The sequence below is a fragment of the Miniopterus natalensis genome, chromosome 12 (assembly GCF_054644295.1).
Source record: "Miniopterus natalensis isolate mMinNat1 chromosome 12, mMinNat1.hap1, whole genome shotgun sequence".
In the NCBI taxonomy this organism is placed as follows: Eukaryota; Metazoa; Chordata; class Mammalia; order Chiroptera; family Miniopteridae; genus Miniopterus; species Miniopterus natalensis.
The window spans coordinates 70,239,683-70,253,937 of NC_142092.1; the positions used below are offsets into that span (position 1 = coordinate 70,239,683).

General features: G+C 58.9%; 1 protein-coding gene across 2 annotated transcripts in view; it reads left to right on the forward strand.

Moving 5' to 3' along the window:
* VAV2 (vav guanine nucleotide exchange factor 2) overlaps positions 1-14,255 on the forward strand; it is a 113,563-nt gene that overhangs the window by 76,656 nt on the left and 22,652 nt on the right. For both annotated transcript variants that reach the window (XM_087822970.1, XM_087822972.1), the window contains exons 5-12: positions 2,785-2,887; positions 5,596-5,694; positions 7,099-7,167; positions 7,625-7,725; positions 8,895-8,994; positions 9,885-9,980; positions 10,917-10,985; positions 12,545-12,631. In XM_087822970.1, coding sequence (XP_087679096.1) covers positions 2,785-2,887; positions 5,596-5,694; positions 7,099-7,167; positions 7,625-7,725; positions 8,895-8,994; positions 9,885-9,980; positions 10,917-10,985; positions 12,545-12,631 — 724 coding nt within the window. The remainder of the gene's footprint in view (positions 1-2,784; positions 2,888-5,595; positions 5,695-7,098; positions 7,168-7,624; positions 7,726-8,894; positions 8,995-9,884; positions 9,981-10,916; positions 10,986-12,544; positions 12,632-14,255) is intronic.

Consider the following 14,255-nt stretch of genomic DNA (forward strand, 5'->3'; position numbering starts at 1 on the left):
CTTCTAGAAGTGAGGGGCGCCGGAGCTGAAGCAATCCCGGGTCAGCCTGGGAGGAGGCTGCAGATGGCGGGGGAGCTGTTGAGCTTGGGGGGCGTCACATGAAGTTATACACTGAGTCACAGACAGAAAAGAAGATGGAGAATAGGAACAGAGCCCCAGACGTGGGGGGCAATGCCGCAGCTGCGATTGGCATCCCAGAAGGAGAAGAAAGAGACAGAAAAAAATTGAAAACACAGTGGCCCCTGACTTGCTAAATTCCAAAACCGCTATCATAAAACTACAAGTTGTTGCTGAGGGAAATTAAAGAAGACCCGAATAAATGAAAGGATATAGTGTGCTCATGAACTGGAAGATATTGTTAAGGCGTTAGCCTTCCCTAGGTTAAACTGCAGATTTAATACAGTTGCTGTTAGGGTCCCAGCTGACAAGACTGTGAAGGTGACGTGGAAACAAAAGGGCCCTAGAATGGCCTACACAACCCCATACAGAACAAAGCCAGAGGGTTTAAGCTACCGGGTTTCCAGACTTTCTATGAAGCCAGTCAAGACAGAATGGTATCGGCATAAGGATAGACGAATAGGTTGGTGGAATAGATGAGAGAATTTGAAGGGGTCTGAGCAGTCCGGCGGGAAGAAGGAAATTTTCAACCAATTATTCTGAAGCACCTGGATATCCCTGTGGGGAAAAAGTGAATCTCATGGTGTTCAGCTCACACCACACACAAAAGTTAATCTTAGATGGATCAGAGACCAACACAGACGCAGAAACTATATAGTTTCATAGAAGAAAACACAGGAGAAAATTCCTTGGAAAATGGAAGAAAGCGAAGATTTCTTACCCAAGACACGGGATTTCTTAGGCCACAGGACAGTCCGGGCACCACAGAGAAACATTGGAGAAGTCAGGGCTTCATTAAAATTAGAAATGGATTCTTACCACAAGATACCATTAAGAGAATAAGTAGCCAACGCCAGAGGTTGGAGAAAAGTTCATACAATGTATTTGACAAAGATCTTTTTCCTCCAAAATATGTAAAGAGCTCCTAGAATTCAATACGTAAGATGGGCGACGGATTTTTAGAAATGGGCAAAAGCCTCAGAGCAGGCCGTTCGCAAAGGAAGAGACACAAAGGACCACGAGTGCGCGGAAGAGCCCTCAGCACTGTCAGCCGTCGGGGAGACCACAGTGACAGCCAGTCCAGCGGCTAAAATCGAAAAGATCAGCACTCGCCAGAGCGAGGGAGAACCAGGGACAGCGGCTGCTGGGGACGCCAACCTGCATCCACGTTGGAAAAACGCCGGGCGGCTACCGAAGTTAAACGCGCCCCCCCTTTGGCCCAGCAACTCCGCTCCTCGGGGCATTTCATTTCCGAAGGCGGTGAGAGTATACGCGTATACACACACGCGTGTGCACAGACAGGTGCTCGTAGCAGCTTTTATTCCCAATAACCCAAACATGGAAGCAACCCGACGTTCACCGAGAGGAGACTGGTGACGCGTCGTGGCGCGTTCGTGCGATAGATCAGCCCCGGGCGATAACACAGGCGGCTTGGATGGATCTCAGAGACAGGATGCTGGGGGAAGGAAGCCGGGCACAAAGTGACCCACGATGCCGGCCATAGAATATTCTGGAATGGACAGAACTAAACTTTGGCGAAGAGCAGCCAGGAGGGCGGTTCCTGGGGAGAGGGAAGGGGACCGTTGAGGGAGGAGAGGGACGTGCGGGGAGATGCGAGTGCTCTGTATGCGATGGTTGTTATGCCGGGGTGTCCGTTGGTCATGGTGCAGCTAAGGCTGCATGTCAATCTATAGAAACTTTAGCAAAAAATAAAAAATGGTGAAAAACTGTCAGGTGTTCTGCTCACACTTAAAATGCAGCAGGTGCCCTGTAGATGCTATTTGCCCAGGGCACAGGGAGGGTTCTGAGTTACAAATGGCGCCAGGAAGAGGGGAGGGTGGTGGAGAAGGGACTCGACCCCTCGGACACCTTGTCCAGGACCCAGTGGCCCACTGGGGGGCCTCCAAGTATCTTCAAGTCCCACCTGTCCAGGAAGCTCCTCGACCCCTCAGCCTTCAGATGCCGCAGCTCCTCTTCGGGCTTCTGGCAGGACTGGTGCCTGCCTCACCCCACAGTCAGTAGATAGCTTCTTGGGTTCCTCTGAACCCCCCAGTGCTGGCTTCAGAGCTCAGCCCTGCCTGCAAGTACTCAGCAAGTGAAAGCATGGTGACCAGAAAGCCTCTTGGAGGAGGTGCCCCACGACTTGAGTCTTACAGGGCAGAGGTGGTAGCCTGGAGTAGTCAGAGCGTGACCATGAGCTGAAACAGAGGTCCGCTGAATTATAAGTTAGGCGGTGATTTCCTTGGTGCTCGTTTGGGGAGGCTCGTCGCAGCCGCGGGTCCCTCTCGGCTCTGCCGCTTTCCCGTGTGAGCTCTGCACCTGGACCTGCACACTGGGGAGTCCCTGCAGCTGTGGGCTGGGGTGAGGACACTTGGCCTGGAGGCAGGAGCCCAGGCCCCAGAGCTGGGCGCTCCAATGACTCACCGTAGGAAGATTCCCCTGAGGGTCCCACCTCTGGGCCTCCGCTGTGTGTGCCCAGCATTTACTGAAGGGCCGGAGTTGGGGCTCGGTTACTGTAGGTCCTTCTGAAGTGTGGCAGGTAAAGGCCGAGGTGACGCTGTGCATGCTGCGTGATTTAAACTCACAGGCACCTGGGAGGCAGGTGGCCCGACACCTCTCCTCTCCTGCTGGCGCTTTCCGTCCCTCTGACCGCTTCCCTCCTTGCAGTGAGCACGACCTGGGGGAGGACATCTATGACTGCGTCCCGTGTGAAGATGAAGGGGACGACATCTACGAGGACATCATCAAGGTGGAGGTGCAGCAGCCCATGGTAAGCCCCACCACGCCCTCGCCCTCTCTGATCCCTCAGCTCCAGGGCCACAGGGGGAGCTGGTCCCGAACGGAGGGAGCTCCAGAGGCTGCACCCGCCCTTCCCGGTTCCTCCCCTTCCCGGGCCCAGCCTGCTGTGGGCCCTTCGGCCCTTCGAAGTCTCCTAAGGAGAGCGGGAATGACACTTGTCATTGCAACCGTCTTTGATGCATTGCCGTGGAATTCTCCTCGGAGGCTGCAGGGCTCCGAGTCCTTCCCGCCCGGGAGCTGTCAGCCTGCGGCTGGAGCTCAGTCTCACACCGCACGCAGCGGCCTCCCCTCTGTGCGGCACCGAGGACCCGCTATTGTCGCACTTCGCCAGCTGTGCGTCTTTTGTGCGGGGAGGGTACTCATTTCCCAGCAGGCACCGGCTAATAGTTTCTCGGACGCCACTTGGTTTCGGTGCGGGTGTGTTGCCCACAGCTGCTGTGCCGAAGGTGGGGGTCCTGCCGGCCCGGCCAGGAAGATGGGGACCTGGTGGGGTGGGCCATAGCCCCCTTGGGCCTCCAAACTCCAGGAGGTAGTCGAGGTGCCACTTGCCAACTCCGGAGGCTTTTGATGCCATTTACTTTCACTGAAGAAATGGGGGAATTTCTCAAAAAGGGAATCTCAGTGTTGTCCTTCACATGGGAGCAACCAGCTAGTGGTGGAAAAACAAAGAAGCCCAGAGCAGCTCCCCGTGAGGCCTTTCAAAGAGGCTTTTCCCACCCGGGTGGTGCCCGCTGCCCCCAACGGCCTCGCGCGGGGGAGACGCTGGACAGTGGAGCTTGCAGCCCCCAAACCCTGCTCCTAAGAACGGGTTTCTCGTTGAGCCCTGAAGGGTGTGAGGGTGGGCTTCCTTCCCCACTGAAACGAGGGGTCCCAGTCTGTAGAGTGGGCTGTGGGGCTGTGACCCCAGGTCTGCTTCGGGTGATGCTGTCCTCCCCGGGCAGCCGTGCCGCGGGGCAGCTCTGGGAGGTCTGTTAGGGGCTGGAAGGCCAAGCCCTGGCCCTCCTGTAAGTGTGTGTGCGCAGTGGCCTGTGGTTATCTGGACGGTCCCTTGACCCCAGCTCATACAAGCTCCCGAGACCCCCATAGGGCCCGGCCTGCAGAGACCCTGGGGTGGGCATTCCCCAGAGCTCTGCTGTCCCTGGTCCTGAAGCCCACACAGTGGACCTGAGGCTGTTGGCGGGGCCTGTGGGGCTGGAGGCGATGCCCACCTGTATCCTGGGGACAAGCTGCCCCCCCTCCCCCACGCCCTGCTCCGCTCAGTGTCCTAACACTCGGCACTGGTGCCCGCCAGCCGCCGCGTCCATCCAGGCAGGTGGGCCTCCTGCCACGCCCTCGACATACAACAGCTGGTTTCATTTCATCACCTGTCACGTCTGGAGCTCTCTCAGCAGCCTGAGTGGGAGGTAACGGGGATGGTGACTTTACAAAGGAAGATAAACCAGGGGATGGCAGGTGTCGCTCTCAGAGTCCAGACGTGGGAAGAACTGCGATGCGCCCAGTCCCAGTGCTGCCTCCCGCCCAGCCAGGCGGCGCGGGCATCCCCCAGGCTGTCGGCTAAGTGCACCGACCCTCCCTGACCTCCCCACGCGCAGCCTGGATAACAAGCTGACGCTGCTAATCGGGTTTTCCTGTCATTTGTTTTCCATGCTCTCAGATTAGGTACATGCAGGTAAGCACTGCCTGTGTCCTCTTTGTCTACTTCTGCGAGGCCTCGGGCCCCTACCCCGGGAGACACTGTCGGGCACCATTTTTCCACACAGTTTTAGGGGCATCATGAAGCATCCCCATGAAGCTCTGAGAGGAACAGTGCAGCTTCCAGGCCGAGCGGGTCTGTCGCCTGGGACGGAGCCGGGGGCTCCTGCTGACCCTGGCCCCTGGGGCGTGTGCCCGGTGCTGCCCTGTGGAGCTGCGGGCCCGCAGACTCCAGCAGCCCTGGGCATTCCTGGAGGGGGAGGATGGTGTTAGGGCGTGTGCGGGTCCACATGTCTTGTCGTGTGTCCCAGCTGCATTTCCCCAGAGCCTTGCTTACGGGCGGATACTGCTCAGCCTGAAAGGACCCGAGGAGCGTGGCTGCCTCTGAATAGTCACAGCCCTGTCCCTGCCCCCGCCCCCCCCCAGCCTCTTTCCTGGCCTCTATGGCCATAGTCTTTGGTCAGTCCCACCCCAAACCATGTTCCTCTCAGAGGTGGGGGCAGGCCCTGCCACAGAGGCGTATCCCCCGGTGACCCCTGCCAGTGGCTACGTCACAGGACCCTGGTTGGAGGCTAGTGGACACTCGGAATTGGTGTCTTTCTCTGAGGAATTGGTGTCTTTCTCTGAGGCACTAGCTGGCTGATGTTGGGATGGTCTCTTCGTTGGCGGACATGGGTCCTCAGGGAGCTGGTCAGACCCTCTCCCTATGCACACAGTAGGTGCTTTAAGCATGTCACACCTGCTGTATGTGCTGGAGGGGGTGGCTTGCAAGGGCCTCACCCTGGCCTGGAAGCCTCCCTCGGCACTGTCACCAGTTCTCAGGTTCACACATCCCCTCCTCGTGCCTCAGTTTCCTCATTTGCAAAAGGGAGGGGAAGGCCTTGGGCCCCTCGGTCTCCCGTGTGGCCCCACCATGACCAAGCCCAGCGGTGAGCAGGCGGCAGGCCTGGCAGGCGTCCTGGCTCACGCTGCGTGTCCATCTTCCAGAAAATGGGCATGACCGAGGACGACAAGAGGAACTGCTGCTTGCTGGAGATCCAGGAGACCGAGGCCAAGTACTACCGGACGCTGGAGGACATTGAGAAGGTGGGCGGGGCGCCGGCCCGTTCCTGGTGGCCACCAGGTCCACCGCAGGGCCCTGGTCTGCGGGGAGTGCCGTTACCAGGAGGGGCGTCAGGGCAGCGGTGACAGATGGAGGAGCTCAGCGGTCATCGGTTTTGCCATCAGGAGCCCCTGCCAACCGCCAGTGCTGAGTGGGGTGACAAACCAACATTGTTTATCAGAGGGAACCTTCATGGCTATTCTTTGGTTGCAGTGTAGGGCCCAGTGTGGCCATGAGGGGGACACGTGAGTCCCCCACTGTATAGGGCACTGTGTGGCCTCCTGTGATGCCCCTTGGCCCCATGTCTGGCTCAGGCCTCTAACTAATGCTCCCCTCCTCCGGGCCCACCTGCCCCTTGTGTGCTGTCCTCCAGCCCCACTGACCGCCGGCCTTTCTGCAAATACACCGGGCACTGTCCCAGCTGCCCACCCTGGTCTTTGAGTGCCACCTCCCTGTCGCCCACAGTACCCCCCTTCCGTGAGTCCCAGCCCCAGGTCAGCTCCTCCCCTAGAACTCGCCTTCCAGGGCGGGCGCTTCCTGTCCACGGTGGGCCAGGTGGCGTTGAGGGCTGCGTACGTTGGGGGTCTCAGCCAGGGCAAGCAGCGTGCTTATGGTCCTCCCCTAACCATTCGAAGTAGGTGTTGCTGTCCCCGTGTCACAGGTGAGGAAACCGAGTCACAAACAGGCCAGGGCCAGCCTGTCCTCGGCACAGGCTTGCTCATTTGGACACTTCTCTCCTGTTCCACGCAGGGCCCCTCGGGGGAGGAGGGGAGGGAGAGGAGAGACGGCAAGTCCTCCGTAGGGACCTCCAGGCAGGAGGTTGAATATGTGAGGATCTTGTTGAAGGCAGGGCCTCGAGGACTCGGGACAGACCACTGCCTGCCACACGGTGCTTCTGGGGTTAGAGAGCATCTCTTGGCGGCAGTTTAGGGATGCACCCAGGAGAACAGGCTCAGGAATTTGAGTGTTGGGTGGGAACCGTGGCCCTGTCACAATCCAAAGGTGTTTACAGGGTGATGCCCCTCACTTCCTGGGCCTCAGTTTTCTCAGATGTCTCAAATAACGATAGCTATGCTCACCTCAGTTGCTGTGGGGTTTAATTCCAGCGCCACGCTGAGTGGGCCCCTTGGGGCTCTGCCCAGGTGGCAGGTGTGGGTGCTTGGTTGGTGCTCAGGCCCAATCCTGCCCAGTTCTGCACAGAGTGGAGCCCAGATCTCCCAGAACGCGCTCCAGTGAGCACTGAGCATTGGCCAGGTGCCACCCTGCAGGGAGCCGCTGACCTTGGCAGGGTTGTCAGAGCCCCTCAGGGTTGTCAGGCAGCTGTGGCCTGAAAGGTGGCTGCCCCCCCCTCCCAGGCTGAGATGGCGGCATTGGGTTCTCTCTTCCAGAACTACATGGCCCCCCTGAGGCTGGTGCTGAGCCCGGCGGACATGGCAGCTGTCTTCATCAACCTGGAGGTAAGGTCACGGGCTGTGCCCTGCGTGCAGACTCTGTCCCCAGGTCCTGAAGCGCTGCCTCCCTGCGAGGGGCACGGTTGGTCCTGGCTAAGGGGTGTTTTATGGCTGACAGATGAGGGGAAGACAGCTTGCCCTGAAATGTGGGGAACACCCCTCCCCTGGCCAGTGGTCCCAAGTCCACAATGGTGAAACTTCATCCTTCAGAGCCCAGGCCCTGGGTCGGCTACATGTGCCTGGACAGGCGGGTATGGCCGTGGCCGCGGACGGCGTAGGGGACGTCAGAGTGCCCAGGCCTCCTCGTGCGCCCATCCCTGTGGCAGCTCCTAGCTGGGTCACGCCCACACTTACCTGGGATGCATGCCCAGCGCCTGGCTTCTCACATTCGAGAGTGACTCAGGACCTGTGGGCCCTTCTAGCCTGGTGTCCTGTTCACACACTGACCGCTTTTTCCTCCCAGGACCTAATCAAGGTGCATCACAGCTTCCTGAGAGCCATCGACGTGTCCATGATGGGTGGGGGCAGCAGCCTGGCCAAGGTCTTCCTCGAGTTCAAGGAGAGGTGAGTGGCAGGCTCCTCCCCATCTGTGGGATCTCAGAAGGGTCCAGGCGCCTCTCTGGTTCCGCCCTGGACAGTATAGAGCTGGTGGGGTGACTTCACCCAGGTGGGAGTCCCTGGCTGTGTGTTGCCCGAGGCAGGAGGCCGTGCCCCTCTGGACCTGTCCTCACTCGTAAACTGAGAAAGCTGCCCACCCTCCCCCATCACAGCCTAGAGGGCCCCTCCTCCTGGATGGGAGGAGGCCTCCCAGGGGCTCCAGCAGCTCCCTCTGCCTCTGTCGCTGGGGGTCTTACTGGCTGAAAGACATTCCAGCCATGACGGCACACCTGGCGCCATGCCCTAGGGAATTGGGCACCTGGGAGATTCTGTCCCCTGTGCCCAGGCACCTGGGTGAGTGTGCCCACTGTGCCTGGGTCCCCACCCAGGTGGCATGTGGAAGCTGCTGCTGGTGAAAGAGAGGCCACCCTGGGCTGGTCTGAGTGAAGGGCTTTGGGGACTCATGGACATAACTGAGAGCCCAGGCTCCAGAGTCCCCACAGCTGAGACCACTTCCCTGCTGTTAGGGTAAACTGAGGCCAGGCCTATGCCTCTGACATGGCTGGTCCACGCCCAGCAACGGACTGCTGTGGCCTGGTGGGTGCAGGGGCCTGGCCCCCTGGGCAGTAGCCACAGTCATGGGCGCTCAGCTGTCCTGGCATAAACCAGCCCCAGCCTTCCTGGGGTCCCCTCACCCTGGGAGGCAAAGGGCTTCTCTCTTCTGGCTTTGGACCTTTTCAGGGGCAGGATGGGGGTACTGCACCCCCAAACTAACCCTGCCCTGGACTAGAACCACAGAAGGGGGGCCTCCTTAGGTTCGGGGAGAGCGGGGTGCCCCTCCTTCCCAGCACTGCGGCGGCCCTCCTCCGAGCCTAGCGGTATTTCACGCGTGGGGCGAAAGCAGCCGTGCGGAAAGGATAGAGCCGCTAACCGCGTTGGCACGCGAGGAGTTGTCACGGGGAGACCCAGTCGCTGTGCGCTGACAGCCGCTGTGAAGCTAGAGTGGCTCGCGGCAGCCGCAGCGGCTTCCTGAGCCTTCATGCGTGTGTGTGCGCGTGTGTGCGCGTGTGCGCGTGCGTGTGCGTGTGTGTGCGTGCGTGTGCGTGTGCCTGCATGTCTGCACGTGCACCATCCAGGCTCCTGATCTACGGGGAGTACTGCAGCCACATGGAACACGCCCAGAACACGCTGAACCAGCTCCTCGCCAGCCGGGAGGACTTCAGAGTAAAAGTCGAGGTAAGGGTGGCTTCCCAGCCTGTCCCCAGCCCGTCCCCAGCCCGTCCCCTGGCCTGTCCCTGGCTCAGCCCTTTGCAGCTGCAGCTTGATGGCCTCTTGCTCGCCCATTCTGTGGGAAGGTGGGGACGGGGGTAGTGATAAGACTTTTTTGTAGGTGATTTTAGCAGGTGATTTTTTTTTCTCCTTTTTGGGGTGGGGAGTGGGCAGGTGGAGGTCACTGTCTCAGGCCAGAACACAGTCTGAGTCCCTTGGGTGCAGCTGAGATAGGCCCCAAGGACCAGATCTGGCTCAGTGAGGGCCTATGACCCCTGACCCAGGCCTGTGCGGACCCCAGGGGTCCCCAGGTGACGGGTGTTTGCTGGGAGCTGTGGAGCCTCCCACTGCTCTCCCATCCTCTCCCTGGGCTCAGGGCCAGTCTCCTGTCGGGTTTCCCATGTGAATCCCTCCCCAGGACCCTGTTCTCTTCCCCCTCTCTGGGGTTAGTTAGGCTCCTACTGAGGCTGGGTTCCCATGTCGCATCCTGTTTGCAGAGTGCGGCCTGATGCAGGGTCCCTTTGCTCTAGCAGTGTGTCCAGGCAACTAGGGGGAGCCCCTGGCTCTGCAGGTGGTCCCCTTAGGGTGAGCTGGCTTCCCGAGGCTATTGAGGCAGCCCAGTGGGCACCAGCCCCAGAATCCCAGAGTCCTCGTGTGGCCATGGGGACCCGAGGCTGTGAGAGGCAGCGGGCCCCACACCTGTTTGGAGGGTTCTGGGAGCCAGGCCAGAGAAGGACTGGACACCTGGCCCCAGTCCTGGCCTCAGGTCAGCGCCCCCGGCCGGGGTGTGGGAACATCGGGGTCCAGCGTCCCCAGGCGAGGACGCGCCTCATCGACATGCCGCTCCCGACACCCAGGAATGCACGCTGAAGGTCCAGGACGGGAAGTTCAAGCTGCAGGACCTGCTGGTGGTGCCCATGCAGAGGGTGCTCAAGTATCACCTCCTCCTGAAGGTGAGACCCCCTCCCGTCCGCTGCCTCTGTTGGGGCCAGACTAGGACAGAGCCCACAGACAGGCCAGAGCGAGATAGATATATAATTTAAAATTTTTATTCTTTTAATTCTCACTTGAGGATACTTTTTCCATTGCTTTTCAGAGAGAGTAGAAAGGGGGGAGAGAGAGAGAGAGATGTGAGAGAGACACATTGATTGGTTTCCTTCCGCACGAGCCCCAATGGAGGCTGCAACCCAGTACAGAACTGAACCCGGGACCCTTCAGTCCGAAGTCCGATGCTCTAACCACTGAACCAAACTGGCTAGGTCCAGGGCGAGATATAAGCGAGCAGACAAATTAAGACAGTTTCTGCTTAGCGCATAAAAACTGTGCAATGTGTTAGGAACTGCTCAGTGTGTATGTGGAACGTTTATCACAGTGAGTATACAAAGGAAAGTTGATTAAAATTGGTAAGAGAGCAGAGAAAGTGGAAGAGACAGAAAAGCATTGTCTGGCCAGGAATCAGAGCGTTCCTGTGGCTCTCTCCTTAGCTGTCTCTGAGCTCCCTGGTCGCCATGGTAGAAATGGAAATAAGAAGTCCTTTCGGACGTATAGACCTGGGGAGAGACAGTGGTTTCTTCTGCAAGGTGCCAAGTGAGGCTCTTTAGTGAATCAACCGGTTACCTGTTAGCTCATCCCCTTGCTTTGTGCTACTTAACATCTCTTCTGTTATCCACAAGATTTGGGGACAACATCCCTCCCATGAAGCAGTGTGTCGCCCGCTGAGGGCCCACTGTCTGTCTGCTGGAGGGGCAGCAGAACCAGAGCCTGGGCTGGCGGGCGGATCTTTGCCCCAGAAGGCCTCACTCTGTGCACACACCCTGTGCTGGGTGGGGGCGAAGACAGAGGCCAGGGCCCCCGAGTGGTGACCCATGGCTCTCCTCTCACCCCGCCAGGAACTTCTGAGCCATTCCACCGACCGGCCTGAGAGGCAGCAGCTGAAAGAAGCACTGGAAGCCATGCAGGTGGGTGGGTAAACTGAGGCAGGGAGAGGCCGGGCCAGCCTGGGGCTTAGAGTATCAAGCCTGCATTCTTGGATTGGAATCGGGCTCACTAACAAGCCTGCTCTGTCACAGTGGATGTAGATTTTTGTACAACAGCAGGAGCAGGGGACAGGGTGGTGGGTGAGACCCACCCAAGGGCAGAGGGGCAGGTAGAAGGGGCTGCAGGCTTTCCCACCTGTCTGCTGGGGCTGTTACTGGTTCCCACGCGCTGGGCTCAGTTCTGGGCATCTGGCCCTATGCTGCCCACTGCCCAGCCCTGTGACTCCTGCTGCTAAAATGCCTGCCCCACCCAGCCACACCGAGTCCCCACCCTCCTCTGTCCCTGGAAGCCCACTGCGCAGGTACGCCTCCCAAAGGAGAGCTCAGCTCAAGTCACTTCCCTGCTCAGACACCTCCTGTGGCTCCCCACTGTCCCCCGAGCCAGGCACGAGCTTCTCACCTGGCATGCAGGCCTCCTCAGGTACTTGGGTGGCCCTGCAGCTGTGTTTGCTACTGTGCCCTAAGTTCCAGGCAGGCTTGGCCACGTCCAGGCCCCTGAACACACTCCATCCTTGCCCGCCTCTGTGTGGCTCAAGCTAGGCCTTTTTGTCACCAAGCTGCGTCCTACGTATCCCCAGCCTTTGCAAGGTGACGTTTCCCAGGAGGATTGCCCCCTCTGGGTTCTGTTCCCTGATGCTCCGTGGTCCCCGCTGAGAGCTCCTCTGAGCAGCCTCGTGCTCGTGGAGAACCTCACTCCGTCATGTGTGGACCCGTAGCCTGTGTCCCCGAGGCCGAGTGGTCGGACAGCTCTCCAGGCCATCTTGTAATGTTTCTGCCTCAGGACCTCACATTCTGCCCTGCCGCTGGGCTCCTTGTAGGAATGAACATTCAGGAGCTCTGGAGGGGAGGCTGGAACCTGCCCCCACCTGGGCCTGGCTCGAGGGTTCCATCCAAGGCAGCCTGCCCTCCTGCTGGGCAGGGTCATTGCCACCTGCATTGGTTCTCCGGGGTGGGGCTGGGTCCCCTGGCTCTCTCCAGCGCTGGGTGCCCCAGCCCAGTCACCATGTCCTCTGGATTGCAGTGGGCACTGCCCCCTGGTGGCCAGCAGGAGGCTGCATTGCATGGTCACCCGGGCTGGCCGGTGGGCTTCGCTCACGAGCAGTGGAGACTCTGGAGGCGGTGGCCTGCGGGGTGTCCACTTCCCAGAGCTAAGAATTGGGCTGATCCAGTTCTGGCTGCTTTTTATCTACTCTAATGTAGAAGGGGATCAGGAGCTAGGGGTTTGGGGTTCTTGGTCTACCAATTGGAGTGTGGTTTTGGGTTGGCTTTACCTTTTCTGCCTTAGTTCTTTCATTTGTCAAATGGGGGTGACCCATCTCTCTACCTTGCCGTGTGGAGAGCCAGCCACCTCTGGTGGATGGTCGAAGGTGCTTTGAAAATTCCCAGCCCCGGGTGGACACGGGGTGGGGGTGGGGGCTGAGCCCCTCTTGCCCTGCCCAGCACAGGCCAGCTAACCCCACCCCCGCCCTGTTGTTTTCAAGGACTTGGCAATGTACATAAATGAAGTTAAACGGGACAAAGAGACCCTAAAGAAAATCAGCGAGTTTCAGAGTTCTATAGAAAACTTGGTAAGTGTGGCCGACTCTCCAAAGATTGAAGGTTAATTATGTCCATTTACCATGTGTATTTTTAAAATGACTTTCACGATCGTCATATTGAATAAGCGGAAGTGTGAACACACACTTGTCTGGCTGGATCTTGGGAGCTAGTGTAGCCCCGACCTTCACACACCAGCCAGCCCAGTGCCCAGCGCTCAGAGGTGTCCTGCTGCCAAGGGGCAGGCCTGGGGAGGACGGTACTGACCACCACAGCCTCCCTCTCTGGTCTGGACTGAGGACTCTCTTGGTCCAAGAGGCCGTGGCTCCCAGGAAGCCTGAGGCTCCTTCTGGTCTGTGTACCCCTGGCCCAACATCATCTCCACTGTCCCCGGAGGGACAACGGAGCAGGTGTGTCCACGCTGTCGGGGAGCTGCCCTCAGGTTCTCCCTCCCCCTCGGTGTCAGTCAGGCAAGGTTGCCACCTCATGGGACCCTCTCAGAGGCTCATCCCTGGGTGTTGGGTGAGCCACTGTGTCCTGGTGGGAGAGGAGCTGGGCCGCCCAGGAAGCAGACACTTCCCCGCTTGTGCCAACTGACGTCTTGCAGACCTGCCAGTACTTGCCCCAGAGTTTCTCCACTTCTGCTCCGTTGATCACTTCTGGATTGTTCTTTGTTTCGGGGTCTGTCCTGTGCATTGTGGGATGCCCACTGGATGCCTGTAGCACCCCCACCCTTTGGGGGCCCAGTGATGACCACCAAATACATCTCCAGAGGTCCCCTGGGCACAGAACTGCCCCTGGCTGGGAACTGATGGCTTACACCAGGCATTTGCACTCTGGTCCCTGAACTTGGCAGGGTCCTGGTGAGTCTGTCAAACTCACGTCAACACAGAAGCTGTTTTGAAAAGGAAGCTCCTGGTGCCCAGGCCGGCTCCTGGTGCCCGTTTGCTCACCTGCACCGGCCAGGGTGAGAGCCCAGAGGACCGCCTCTGCATCCAGGTCCTGGAGAGTGCTCAGAATGTGTTGTCGGGTGAAGGAAAGAAGTTCCCAAGCAGCATTAAGATGCAGCTCCATTTCTCCTTTTTACAACAAAATCGGGACGCCCCGGCTCAGGATGGGTTAGGGACAGACGTGCCCAGGGCTCTGGCGGTGCCGAGGCTGTCAGGGTTCCCCTTGCCCATAGGCCATGTTTTCTCGATGCTGTATGATGGATGGGCATCACTTTTGTAACATGAAGAAAAACAATTTTGGTTTATTTAAAATTTTTTTTAACATATGAGTAATACTTGTTCCTTAAGCAACTGCGGTGGTGAGCAGGTGTGGCCTGTTCCCTTGGGCCTGGCGCCCGCTCGGCCCACGCCTTCTCCCGAACCCCGTCACCCTGGTGGGGGTGGCCCTTTTGTTTCCTGCACGTTAGAGGTGAGACATGGAGGCCCGAGGGAGTTGCGCAGGGTGCTCATCCCTCCCTGTGAGGCACCAAAGCTGCTGTGCTCCGAGTCTTGCCCCAGAAGCTTCTGGAAGATTCTGAGAACTCGGAAGAAGATGCTGAGAACCGCCCATCACAGCGCCTTGTGGACACAGCCTCAGGATCCCGGAGTGTGCCTCCCGCCTTCCTGTCCGCGTAGACACGCAGTAGTGCTCAGGAAACCGTCTCCG